General features: G+C 48.2%; 1 protein-coding gene across 8 annotated transcripts in view; it reads right to left on the reverse strand.

Annotated features, from left to right (window-relative positions):
* Nucleotides 1-13491, reverse strand: part of CACNA1I (calcium voltage-gated channel subunit alpha1 I) — a 151735-nt gene that overhangs the window by 15682 nt on the left and 122562 nt on the right. For 6 of the 8 annotated variants that reach the window (XM_062620513.1, XM_062620521.1, XM_062620517.1 and 3 more), the window contains 12 exons: nucleotides 12071-12273; nucleotides 10478-10894; nucleotides 10245-10345; nucleotides 9083-9206; nucleotides 8202-8270; nucleotides 7092-7276; nucleotides 6630-6756; nucleotides 5418-5543; nucleotides 4757-4846; nucleotides 3526-3745; nucleotides 2346-2497; nucleotides 553-662 (listed from right to left, as the gene is read on the reverse strand). In XM_062620513.1, the coding sequence (XP_062476497.1) occupies nucleotides 553-662; nucleotides 2346-2497; nucleotides 3526-3745; nucleotides 4757-4846; nucleotides 5418-5543; nucleotides 6630-6756; nucleotides 7092-7276; nucleotides 8202-8270; nucleotides 9083-9206; nucleotides 10245-10345; nucleotides 10478-10894; nucleotides 12071-12273 (1924 nt within the window). The remainder of the gene's footprint in view (nucleotides 1-552; nucleotides 663-2345; nucleotides 2498-3525; nucleotides 3746-4756; nucleotides 4847-5417; nucleotides 5544-6629; nucleotides 6757-7091; nucleotides 7277-8201; nucleotides 8271-9082; nucleotides 9207-10244; nucleotides 10346-10477; nucleotides 10895-12070; nucleotides 12274-13491) is intronic. The other 2 variants (XM_062620516.1, XM_062620515.1) reach the window with 1 other exon arrangement.

Genomic DNA, 13491 nt, shown 5'->3' on the forward strand with positions numbered 1-13491 from the left:
CTCTAAAAAAGAAAGTGAATTGTCTTCACTTCAGCCTAAATATTTCTTTACACATGAGTTCAATGCCCCACTCTGAGTCAGCCTGTACAGGCTTTTGCAGACAAACAGAGATTCACTTTGCACACCCCATGAGCAGCCAGAGGCAAGCCAGCGTGATCTGAAAGCATGGAGCTGTGTTACTATGGTGCTATGCTTTGACTAATGGGCTCAGCTTTTTACAGCCTTACTACCTCGAATCAGCTTCCTTATATACGTTCTGCTTCAGCATGCGCCCAGTTTGCCTCAAGCTAAGGAAAAAATGGCTCTGTCTAACCCCACCTCCTTTGCTTTCTAGCATAACCAGCAGGCGCCAACCAAAAGGCAATTTTTGGACAACTCTTACTATTGTCTAGGCAATGCAGCTCATGTGGGCTGACTCTAGGTCAATGCTGTGCAGAACTGAGAGCCAGTCAGGGCACTTATTCCAACTCGCACTCCGGATAGGGCTCCATCCTCAAAGCCACTGCAAACCCAGTTGTCCCACAGCCGCAGCTGACATAAGCCCCTGCTCACCTGTCTTTGAAGAATCTCCGCAGACCGAATGCCACCAGCTTGAGGACTGCCTCAAAGACAAAGACAGTGGTGAACAGGTAGTTGCAGTACTTGAGGGCGGTCTCCAGGGACTGCCAACAGAAAGAAAGGGAAAAGAATAAGGCAAAAGCAACATCAAGCACATAACTTCTGGGGGGACTCTCCTGAGTGCCAGGAATTCATTAGGAGATGGGGAAGCTGTCCCATGCCTCCCACCTATTTGAATGTGGAGGTTGCCAACTAAGGGCAACTGCCAGCTGTCTCCTCTGCCCCATGTTGTCCTCAGGATCTGTTCTTGCTCCTTTCTCCTGTACTGCTCAGCATAACAGGGATGAGGAAGCTATTGCCAGGGGAATCCACCAAGTACCATCAGCATCCTCTGCCATTAGTTCATGACAACTGGATGACACCATGTTAACAGCACTGACATAGCTATCAACCAGGAGTGAGGCACAGAGATTACTCCAGCTGTGGATACATGTCATCTCTGATGGGAGGAAACCCCTCTGTGCCTTGGTCTGGGGCAGGTATATGTCCTATCTCTTAGCTGTTGGGCTTCTCGTTCCTTTATGTGCTGCCCCTTCTCCACCACCAAGGGCCAGTGTGAGCAGTGGGCAGTATTTGGTGGCACTTTCTACTAGAAGGGTTTGAAGAGCTTTGGGAAGATTCCTTAGCAGAGACTGACAGCAGGCTGGCATGGCTGGACCTGCATTCCAGGGAAAAGAGCTGAGGAGTAATGAAAAGGAGTGACTTGTTCAGAAACAGAAGCCTGATGTGAGGATGGTAACAGATAACAGTTGAGAGTTCCTGCAGAGGAAAACTGGGCACCATCAAGGGCAAGATAAAAGCTGGGCAGTTGGGCAAGATGGGCAAGAAACAGAGGAGACTGACAGTAGATTTGAATGAGGACAGGCAGATTCAGTTCTTGATCAAAGCCTGAACTACCTTGGATAGCACCTGCTCGCACATGAGAACTGTCACCTAAACCAAGGGTCTCCTGAAGCAAAAACGTAATACCACTGGACAGATACCATGATGAATACTTTGTCTACATATTGAGGCAGAAACCTCCTTTGACATGTAGAGAATACATTCTTTTTCCATCAAAGGCATCTATACCTTTGCCAGGAACACTGGGAGGTACATGGTCTTCCCCAGCCAAAAAAGTACAAAATTTATTTGGCCTTCAAGGCTCTTTACTGGGAATCACACCCTGCAGCTGAAAGAAGCTCTGCTCAGCACTTTGGTGCTGCAGCTCCTCTTATGGAGCAAAGGTGGCTTGGTGAAGACATCCCATCCCATGACATGCAACCAGCCACCCTAGTACCCTCAGCTCAGGCCATATGATACTAACGTTTGGAAATCTGATGCAAAACCTGGAGCTCCCAGGACACTGCTGCTTCCATCACTCCTCCTCAGAATCCAGGGAACAGAAAAAGCAGACCAGGCAGCTAAATTTGGATGACCCGCATATCCCATCAATAGAATATAAAGCACAGAGACTTAATTGCACCATGCTTTCTAGGGGCCCGACTCTTGCTTAGATGACTTCTCACTATTAATTTTAATGGATAACAAGTTTTTGAGTAGGGGCTATCTTTATTCATACATATGAAACTCTTCACAAAACCTGACCTACTAGATTAAATCCTGCAACTCTTAACAGCATTTTTTAGAGGCACTCAAGTGACCTACCTATGCTGGTGGTTATCAGGCAGCAGTTGCAAAACAACATAATAACTAGAGGCAGGGCTTATCTCCATGATCTCACTCACCACAGGTTGGTTGTAGTGCTCCAAGGACATAGTGACCACGTTGAGGCAGATGATGAAAGTGATGAAGATGTCCAGATAGTGGCTGGTGCAGACCGAATGAATAAGGAGGCGTATGGGGCAGTAGGTAGCATAGTACGGCAAACGCTGCGCCTCTTCAGTGGAAAGAGGGAGATGGGCAGAGTTAGGAAGAAATTGGAAGAAAGAGAGAAACACTGATGAGGAAGCAGGCATAAGAGTGGTAATAGGTGTTGAAAGGAAAGGGAATAAAGGTGGGATAGAGAAAGAACAGAAAAGGATAGGTAAAAGATAGGGGACACAGGAAGGAGGGAAAAAAGTGCAAAAAAAAAGAGAAAAGTAGAAGTGGGGAAAAAGAAGTCGAAAAAGGACAAGGAAAAGAATGCTAGAAGGAAAATCTGTTAGTCTATGTTCGTGGGAATGGTGCTAAATCAGCATTTCATGTCTTGACAAATTAAGATCACAAATGACAAAAGGGAGCAGATGGTTCCAGGAGAGGCCCCAGGTTCTCACAAGGAGAGGGAAAATCTGAAGCAGAGGAAGGGAAAGCATGCCCACAGGCTGTGAATGGAAGAAAACCATCAGTTTGGGGTAGTAAGGATGATTTCCAGGGGCAAGTATGCTTTCTCAGTTTTTGTCTGAAGGTAATACAGAAGAGCATGGAAACACCAGGAAGAGGGCTCACTTCGCCACAGTGGGTCTGGGACCCAAGGAGTGACGCTACAACACGGATAGAAAGAGCCAGGAACAAAACACCTCTTCTTCATATTTGGGGTTAAACACAAAGGATGGTCTGTCCAGATCTTCCCCCAAACACCCTCTGGGTTGTGCAGAAGCCCAGGTGGGACTATCCAAAGCCCAGGAGGTGTACCACTGCGTGTATGTCCTATTTCGACAGTGCATGCCAGCATGTGCACAGGGGTATTTTTGGTACATGTTATCTCACAAGGGGCAGGGTGTTCAAATGCCAGCAGCTTCCCCAGAGTCCCAGCACTGTCAGGCACCCCTCTTCCCCAAACCGCCCTGGTGAGGTGCATAGTGACACAGCAGTGGCAGTGGGAGGAAGGCTGAGAGCATGGCACAAGCGATGCAATTGGGAGACCAGTCCATTGTGAAAGAAAAAGAAGAGGAGAAGGTTTTTCTTAGAAAACCTTGGCCTACGAACCGACCAAACACTTAGGCTGTGCCTTACTCCTTCGCTTCTTCTCCAGGCGGCGCAGGCGCTTCTCTTCCCGACGGCGTGCTTCCTCAGCCTCCTGGTGCTGCCGGCACTTGTGGAAGTTCTCCACCACCACCCCCACGAACATGTTAAGCACAAAGAAGCTGACAATGAGGAGGAAGGATATGAAGTAGAGGAGCATCCAGGGGTTGTTGTTGGTCACAGGCTGGAGGAGGAGGGAGAACAGAGGCGGTTAATTGGTTGGGTATGTGATTGTATGGAAATGATGGGAATGGGACCTGCCATGGTAATTAGCTGCTGGGGAGAAATTATGGAAATCAGGGGAGTGGGCTGAGAAGAGCTGGGGCTACAGGAAGGGCAGCTTGTGATTGGTTGACTGGATTTTGGCATCAGCTAGCGACTGATGGAATGAGAGGGAGTCCAGGTCCCATCTCTGCAGTCGTTTCTGCACAGTCACCCGTAATTCAGACACAACCCCAGCTGTAGGTTGAGTACATCAGTATGTGTGTAAAGGGTACAACCTTTACCAATATGTGGTAAAATGGGTGGCCGGGCACTGGGAACACATTTGGCTTGAGGACAAATGTGAGACAAATTCGGTTCGAGACCACATTCATGCACCACCAAAATGGCAATGAGAATGGAACAGAAATGTCATGCAGTCTTGGAGATAAAGCAGGCCCCGACTTTGGCTGGGGAAAAAAGCCTACAAAGCCAACAGTGGTACACCTTGTCCAGAGGTTCAGAGGTAAATGGAGCATCATCCCTGAGGTTCAAGCCTGTGGTACTGCACCCCAAGGCAGGTGCCTGCACTGGACACTATCAAGGTCACTGCATTAGCAGTAGAGCAATAGGGATGCAGTGGGCATCAGCCCAATAGTCCCCGCTTTACAGGGTATTAAAATAACCATCTGTGGACCAGAAGAGAGCCAGCATGTCCGGACAGGCACAGAGAGCCAATAGACAAGGGCTTGCTGTGAGATCCAAACTCAGTAGAAGGTGAAAATTACCAGAAATACCCACTTGCACAGCCACAGCCGCACTTCCCAGCATGGACCAGGCATGACCCTGACCCCTTGCAAATCAGTGAGCAAAAGATTCAGAAGGGCCATGGAAGGGACTCCTGCTTTGAGGGAGGTGTCAGAAGCAGGACATTAAAGCATGCTTCTGCCTGAGGAAAGTGAAAAAAGGTCCTTTCACAAGGAAGCTTTTGTACCTGCTGGTCAACAGCCACAGCATCTAGTCCGTTATACATAATATTGACCCATCCATCCTTGGAAGCCAGAACAAAGAGGGACATCAGAGCCTGCAACATACAAAGAAAAGCAGATGTGGAGCAGGTGCACCTGTCAGGATGGGGAAAAAAAAAGGTAACTCATGGGTTTACACTCTAACACACACAGTGTTGAAATACTCTTCCTGCCTGTGTCTCTGCACACATCAAAAACTGCTTCTTCCCCCATGGAGGGAAAAGAGGGGGGACAGGAATCCATGTGCAGCCAGACCCACCAGAGGAGAAAGGTTGTGAAGAACATCTGCTTCACAGCAGGAAGAAAAAGAAAATCAAGCTCTCTGCTGCCACCACTTTTCCGTGCAACCTGTAAGCATCATCCTGATTCCAATCCGCTAGTGACACAGTTCTCCATGGTGAGTGTGATTGTGATGGCTTGACTTCGTGAACGAAGATTTGGGAAGGGCTTTACCTATGCTTACTACAAGCGCGTTTTACTTCTGCATGGATACCCATGCTTAATAACCACCAGTCAGGGGTCAGGTTTCCCAGGCACAGCATCTGTGCCCCAAGGAGGGGTACATATAGAAGGAAACGAACTCTATGCTGGGTTCCTATCAGAGGTAGAGGCTGTGGGCACACTCACCTGTCCCAGGTTGTCAAAGTTATATTTGTGGTGAACCCACTTGTAGTTAGCTGCCATGCAGTCGGACCGGTTGGTGATGTTCCTGATGTCGACTCCCAGGCAGTGGTAGAACTTCCCTTTGAAGAGCTGCAGCAGAGGAAAGACCCATCAGACCCTTTCTCCACAGGGTTCTCCATGCTACCTGGGATGTGCAGAGGCTCCCGAGATGTTGGGTTGGCTGCGGGGCTGCAAGCCACATGGAGCATGACAGGTAGGGGGGACCACCAGCGCAACACAAGGCAAAGCTCAAACACTGCTAAGGAGCCAGGGCCACCCTCATAAACCCACAACTGGCTTTTCAGCCTCCTTCACTGCCTCAGGCTAGCAGTGATTGTAAACCCTTACCATCTGGCAGCCTTTAGTGCAGCCTTTTGGGGTGCAATTAGAGTCACAAATCTATTCAGTCCCCAAGAGTAATCTTCCTTCTCTGCTTCCCAGTTACTGAGAGATCTGATGGGAAAAGATCTCATCTGAGGGTAAAGAATCAGAAAAAAACATCCCCTGCTTCTCAGATACCCTTTTTTCACAAAGCTGCACTGCACTGCTGTGGCTCTTCTGCCCAGGGCTCCTTTCCCCATATGGAAGGTACTGGATTGTGCATTTGTACAGATGCATCAGAGCAGACTAAGTATAGCGCATTCCCCGAGATGGAAATAACACCCACACCCTTGCTCCTCTGCAATGCAACAGCCGAAAATAAAGAGGATTAAACAAAAAAAAAAAAATTAAATAAAAGGTTGTGGGTGGATTTAGGGCTCACAGTGAGGGAGAGAAATGGAGCTGACTGATGGCAGGGTTCATGCAAGCAGGTATTGAGCTGCTTGATCTTGTGGTATGACACAGACGTGCCCAGTGAGCCCTGTGCTCTGCCAGTCCTGGACTCTCCCTGTAATGCTGACCCAAACACTGATCCAACTCCTGCCAGGTGTAAGCTTCAACTCCTGTCTTGCACACCCAGCAAAGCCTGCACTCATTGAGTGCCTGGATGTCCTTGCCAAATGCTGCGGGGACATTATGGTGGGATACAGCTCATGGAGGAGGACAGATTCAGAACATGTCCTGGTTTGCCTGTATTCCTGCTCTGCTTGGCTCCCTGTGCCTGTTGTAGCATGTGGGGGTACAGGCACCCATGGTAGGGGCACAGGGGCAGTTTAATGGGTAGTAACAACCTACCTGCACGCCCAGGATGCCAAAGATGATGAAGAAAGCACAGCAAATGAGGACAATGTTTCCTATGGGCTTGAGGGAAGAAATGAGCGTCTCCACCACCAGCTTCAGGCCAGGGGCTCGGCTGATAACCCTGGAAGGGAAGGACAGGAAGGGATGATAGAGGGACAGGATAGGGATGTTTGGCCGAGGCTAAACATTTTGAGCAGCAGCAATGGACCTCTTTCTCCCTGTCCAGTGACCCATCAGGGGGATCACTCTCCTGTGACCAAAAAGCCTCTTCTGTGCCATGGGTTGGTTGTCTGATTAGGTACCTCCATGGCTAGAGCCATAAGGGGAACCTCCCTGAGGTTTATGGCTTGTCAAAGACCACCCTTTGCTGGGCACAGCTGGAGCTGACTCTGAGACCCTTGTTGGGGAGGGCTGGTGGGCAGAAGGGAGAAGAGCAGGGCTTGGTGGGGCTCTGACCGGAGGGGACGCAAAGTGCGCAGCAGCCGGAGGACTCGCAGCACCCCCAGGATTTTGGCTCCACCAGCAGAGGCCACTGAGACCACAATGTCAATGAGAGACACGAAGACCAAGAAGCCATCCAAGATGTTCCAGCTGCTGCGGAGGTAAGCCTGATCCCCAAAATACAGGCCTAAAGAGACTACCTGCAAGAGAAGGGAGAAGAGAGGGAGTTAAATGGCTCCTCTCCACATTGCCCTGGTAGAGGGACACTGTAGAGAGAGGAGGAGGATGGAGAACAGTTATTAACTCCACATGACACCAAAGTGTCATCTCATCTTTCACCTGGAAGGCTATGAAAGAAAATGTCTTTGGGGAAAGCGGTGGCATGTAACTCCAGAAATAACAGGATCATGGAGTCTTCTCACCTTTCCTTTGCCTCTCTGAGGAACAGGACACTGTAGGGAACGTGCAGAAAACCTTTCCCTGTCATACCACAGGCCTGGGACACATCTCCCAGATCAGAGATCACCTGGGAGGTAAAATCCCGCACCAAAACCCATACTTTGATTCTTAAGGGGGTAGTTTGATCCTCAGGAGTTCTCAACACCAGCAAGTGCTACAGAAATCTCTGGTTTTGGGGAAAGCTGAATACCCTGTAAATCGTGGCCATAATTCAGATATGAATTTTAGGGATTTAATTTCAGGTGCCCAGTTTTAGGACTCTTTCCCAAACACAAAAGGGGAATAACAAGTTTTCTCCATTGTTGAAATGTATTTTGGCACCTACTGAATAATTATCTGAACTAAGAGCGTGTTATTAATATTGTTATTTCCCCCATTCTTCCAGAAATGGACATTTGACAACATTACAAAATCCATACCTGAAGATCAGCTATTCCTCCCATATACTAAGATCCCTTTGGATTTAAAGCCTAGGATAAGCATCCCTTCCACTCCTGACAAGAAAGAACTCAGCCCCAGGTAGTATCTGCTTTTACCAAGGTAGAGGGAAGGACAGGCACACTTGAAAAGATGGGGGCATTTTAAAAGTGTGCTGACCAAAGGCAAGCCTGGAGTTGTTCCTGACACTAGGAAAAGGCTCTGAGCTGTCCATGTCCAGTAACTTACCTTCAGTGTCATCTCAGCTACAAAAATTGCTGTGAAAATGTAGTTGGACACAGTGAGAAAGATTCTCTCCTAGAAAAAAAAAAAAATAGAGAAAGGCCTTAAATGTGTCTTGAGTTCTTGTTACTTTGTCAGGTCCCTCCGATGAACTCAATATATTTTGCTTTCCTGGGGAGGGTCTGAAAGTTGGGGAGATGTGCCCTTGGCAATGGTCAGTGATGGGCAGCTTTGAGCAGCCTTGGAACAGCCCTGTGCCACAGCTGGGACAGGATCCTATGCAACTCTGCAAGAGCACAGTGGATGGGATTTGCAATGCATCCTGAACATCTGTTTTCAAGGCACTGTCTGCTAGCACTGCTCAGTCCTGACCTGCTGCACTGTCCTGGAACTCCTTCCTGAAGAGCTGCTGAGCACTGAACACTGGATTGTGTGTAAGTGCAGTAGAGTCTGGGGATCAGCTAAGGCAGACGTGCAGAAAAAGCCACTTCACTTGCCCGCTTGAGCTATCTCCATCTTGAGACATAGCTCAAAAGCAGCATACATGAATGATGGCATGCCATTCCTGCAGAATGGAAGTTACTTGTGTCTTTTAGTTCCCAGTCCCTGTCCCTTTTGCCAGTCATCTCTTAACTGCATGTGCCTGGAGGACTCACTGTCCAAGAGGGAGGGAACTAGGATTACTGTATTATAAAGTGGGTTGCCTTGTTATAAAACCCTGCAGGGGAAGCACACACTATATGATGATTAATACTTAGGCATTTGAATAGATGAATGGGAGCTGGTCTTTATTGCTGAAGTTCTTCCAGAGGTCATAACAATGCCAGGAACACTTACAAACCTCTGTCAAATGTGCTAAAAAGCCGGTTAGAGGAAATGTTGCTCACCGTACTTCTGTGTTCAATCTGTGGTCTCTCCAGGGCAATGGTGATGCAGTTCAGGAAGATGAAGGCCAGCACAACATAGTCAAAGAGCCTGTGAGCAATGACCGTTTGGCAGAGGAGGCGAAACCTGAAAGAGAGTTGTAGTAGGCACCTGTGCCTTGGGCAGAGTAAAGTTAGGAGCTGTGAGGACAGAGAATTGAGAGGTCTGGCCAAAACTGGACTCTGACATACCAACTTTCCTACCACTGATATTCATGTCCCTTGCCATGGCAATATCCCAAGGTGACCCACAGTCACACAGGGAGCCTGAAGCAGAGCAAGGGCAAAGCAAGGAGCTCTCATCTGTTGCCCAGTGGTTTCCTAACCACTATGGCTCTGTGCTCCTCTCTTGTCCTGTAGAGAAGAGGCTGAGTTTCATTTTTTTCTCCCAAACAGGGGAAGAAACCATGAGGCAAAGAGGCCACATGATGAAAGCTGAGGAGAGGCAGGTAGGTTGGAAGTCATGAGGACCTCACTTCTGTCCACTCTGAAAGACACCTTTGTCCATAAGCATAGGTGTCACACAGAGCAAGGAGTTCTCCATCATGACTTGTAAGGAAACATTCTTTACACATGGGTGAGAATACTGTTGGCTGGGGTAGATGGACATTTTCTCCTGGTGGGGAAATTAGCAGGAAGAATTTATCCCCAATTTCTTTTTTCAGGCAAGAAGAATCCTAACTTTGCCCTAAAAGGTGTGATAGAACCATTGATAAGTTGGTACTGGGACTGAAAATTAAATGGAGAGACTGTTCTGGTACCAGGGGAGGAAATATCAGTATTATGTAGTTGTTAATAATACGTTCCTTCTCCTTTTTGGGTTAATGTTAGTATTCCCTGCCTTGCTTTGCTATAAATATTTATGATTACACAAAAAAAATGGGATGCTCCAAAGGGTGGGAAAATCACAGTAACTATTTAGGATTTTCATCCTTTCTTTCATCTACAGAACCAAGGAAGAAAGCTGTTGCTTGGCTGTAGAAGTGGGGATGGAGAAGTCAAAACACAGCCTGCCCAGCTGGCAAGTTTAAAGTTGCAACCCAGCATGCAGATCTGGGGATGTGGCCAGCCTGGCAATAGAATCTGCCCCATTTTTCAACCCTCTAATGGCAAAAACTGCACAAACCTGTTTTGTGGAGAGAAGAGATATATGGACCAATCTTCCCGTAACTCACACCAGTCTGGCTTATAGACTTCCATCATCTTCCTGATGCGAAAGCACAGGGTCTGGAGAGAGACAGCAGAAGCAAGTGCCACTGGTTACCTTCCACATGGTAGGGAGACTGAACTTGAAGATGGATTTGTGGTTTCCAATAGCACTGTGGTGTAACCCCAGGTTCCTTCCACCCAAGTACTCACATAATCTATCTCTTCATCATCCTCTCCCCGTTCCTTGCGGTTGTTCATCTTTGGGAAGATCTCTTTGGCAATACTGGGCATTTTGCCATTGCAGTCTTGATGCTCACCAGCCCCAGATGCCGCTCCCAGCTTATGGGTCACTCTGTGGCCAGATGGGACGGAGGCCAACTCCAGCAGGTCACAGGAGCCTTTGTTGTCCAGGGAGAGAGTCCGGCGGTGATGAAACACCCTTCCTGTCCTATCTGGGTCCCCATCTGCCGCCCTGTGCCTTTCCCCAGACAGGAGGGATTCATGCTCAGCAGAGGGAGGATTGTGCTTCAGGCTGTGTCCCCGGGCCAGGCTGTTCCAGCTCGAACGACGACTCCCCCAGGCTCCACTGCAGCCCCAGGCACCATAGTGGGAACTGCGAGAGCTGGACTGTAAGACAGTAGGATAGGGATTCAGAGACTCTGGGCACAAGGAAGGAGCATGCGATCCTATTTCAGATCACAGGCTTCTCTCTAGCCTCCTAAGCCAGGAGGTTGCCATTTTTCAGTCTTTGAGGAAGTTGTATGGTGGGAATTTAGCAGCAATCATTGTAAATCTGACAATAAATCAATAATGAGTCAGCAATGTTGTTGACCATGATTACTTTATAGCACCATCTGTCTACAAAGTGCTTTTGGGGAAGGTAAATAACAAAGGCAAAGGCCAGGTGCCTGATGTTGTTACACCTGCACAGAGCAAGACTAAAGCTCTCCAAAAATCTCATTGGCAGTTTTTTACACTGTCCTGGGGTAAAGGATAACACAAGGTACAGGGTGATGAGTAATCTGACACACCGCCTTTGAGTTCAGTCTTAGTAAAAGGAAGAAATGAGAGAAACAGGCTTGTTGGTTACAGTCCAGCCCAACCACATCAGCAACTTATCATGTAGTATGTGGCTGCCAGCTCTCTCTGTTTAGAAATAACAGGGGTATGAACCCTCTGAGCACTGATGCAACCCCCAAAGCTGTGTGTTTTAGTGGAAAGCCCAGAAGCTGCTGTTACAAGGTGGGTAGGTCTGAGACGCATTCGCTAGACAGCCAGCAGTGCTTGGGGAAGCATTAAGGGGCAGAAGGACCTACTATGGGGAGCTTCAATTCAAGATTTCTCTCTTCACTGTTATAAAAGCTTCCAGAAAACTCATCTGTTATGGGACTTGACAGTTTTGGCACCACTCAGTTATTCCTATGCCTTTAACTCACCCAGGGCACCATTTTGTGCCCTGTGCTCTAGAAAAACAAAGAAAGAGCAAGGGGACAAAACATGTTTCACTCTAAGGAGGAGACTCTGTCTTCTTGCTGTTCCTCCTCTCCTGCCAGAGGAATATAAAAGAGCTGAATCCCACACTCAATGGTATATAGGTCAGCAACCTGGAAATTGACTTTAATAATCTGGAAATGTCGATAAATAATGTGAATCGACCTGGCTTCCTAAAAACAGGCAATGTGCTTGTGTTTGAAGTCTACAGCAGCAGTGCAATCCTCCACAGCAATCTCCAGCTGATGGACAGAAAGACAACAGAGTGCTTGGACCTCAAAAGAAGGGTACAGCACATTTCTAGTCACTCACCAAGGATCGCTGGTCGTAGGTCATTCTCCCCAGGGACATCACACTGCTCTTTCGGGAGCCAACAGCAACATGGATCTGGTCAGGCTGCAGGGAATTGCGTGAAGAGTTGGTGACACCCCCAGCAGCCAATGGGGGGTTGGAAGAGGACAAGGATGGGTCCAAGTGACCATTAGGTGTCACAGGAATTGCACAGAGCTTGGGATCTGGGTGGAAAGATGCAGAAGGAAGAAAGAGAAAAGAAGAAGGTGGGTTCCTCACTATCCAGTGACTGTTTTGGTGTCTAAGCTGTTTAGCATGTTAGCAGCACCTAGCAGAATATTACCTGTTTCACGTCAATCAACATGGATTCCTTCTGATTTAGGGTATTGTAGCAAAAACTGGGAAGATTTTGAAGTAATCACCTCAGCCCCCCCCAGACTGACAACAGCAATCCTTGGGGCCAGGCAAACAAGCAGAGTGCTGGTCAGGCAGGCTCAGGCTGATGGGCACCGCAAGAAGTCAAACCCTGGCAGCAAGGGGAGGAGTGTGTGCTTCTGCACTCCAAGAACAGACACCTGCATCTTCAGGCCTGAGCAAATACTGTCAGATTGGCTATTTAAAGCAGTTAAGCTGAGACACTGAGGAAGAGACTAAGATGTGAAGAGATCTGCAGCCATTCACGTATTGGAGTCATCTTTAAATCCCTGCAATCATACTCTTCAACCCAGTCTATCCTACTACACTGGACCTCTTCAAATGACTCATCATTGACCTTGAAGGTCCAAGATATACCTCTGAGGGGTATGTTAGGCATTGTGGATGACCATCAGCATTTGTCAAGATGGATGGAGAGGATGGAGTACTGGATTTTAATGCCTGAAAGGAGTGGAATCATCAATTCTGTTTTGACGAAAGTCACATATACACGCCTGCACACAATGCAACAGCCAAGAGTGTAGCAGCAGGCTCCATAACCACTTCCGTATCTGCCCTCCTATACGTTTGGCTGTCTATCTTCAAAGTAAGCTCTGATATGGTGTAGCCATGTAACCCAGGATCGCACTGCTGTGAAAACAGCTAAGTTCCCATAAAGAGCTGTGACAAACCAGCACTAGAGCCACTGCTCCTTGTTGTGGGAGCTGTATTTAAGCTCAGACCTGTGTTTGTGGTCCTTGTCTGGGTTATGCTGTGAGTATACTTGTGCCTGCTCTTGCACCTTACTGATCCCAATCTTACCCTGCTGACTGGACTTTCCGGCTTGACCTCAGACCTGCCTCACCACTGTAGACTTGCCTAGCAATCACTGAACCATTGGCTGACCCTCGCTAGTGTCAGCAGATCTGCTCTGCTCACCTTGTGTATGTACTGTGCATTTGTGCGATCAGTGTGATCCCTGCCCTCCTGCCTGGCTGTCCCCGCCACCTCAGCTCCTCTCTCACCAT

Source organism: Pezoporus occidentalis, unplaced genomic scaffold, assembly GCF_034315485.1.
Source record: "Pezoporus occidentalis ecotype Australia unplaced genomic scaffold, CSIRO_AGI_Poc_V1 ctg221, whole genome shotgun sequence".
Classification (NCBI taxonomy): Eukaryota; Metazoa; Chordata; class Aves; order Psittaciformes; family Psittacidae; genus Pezoporus; species Pezoporus occidentalis.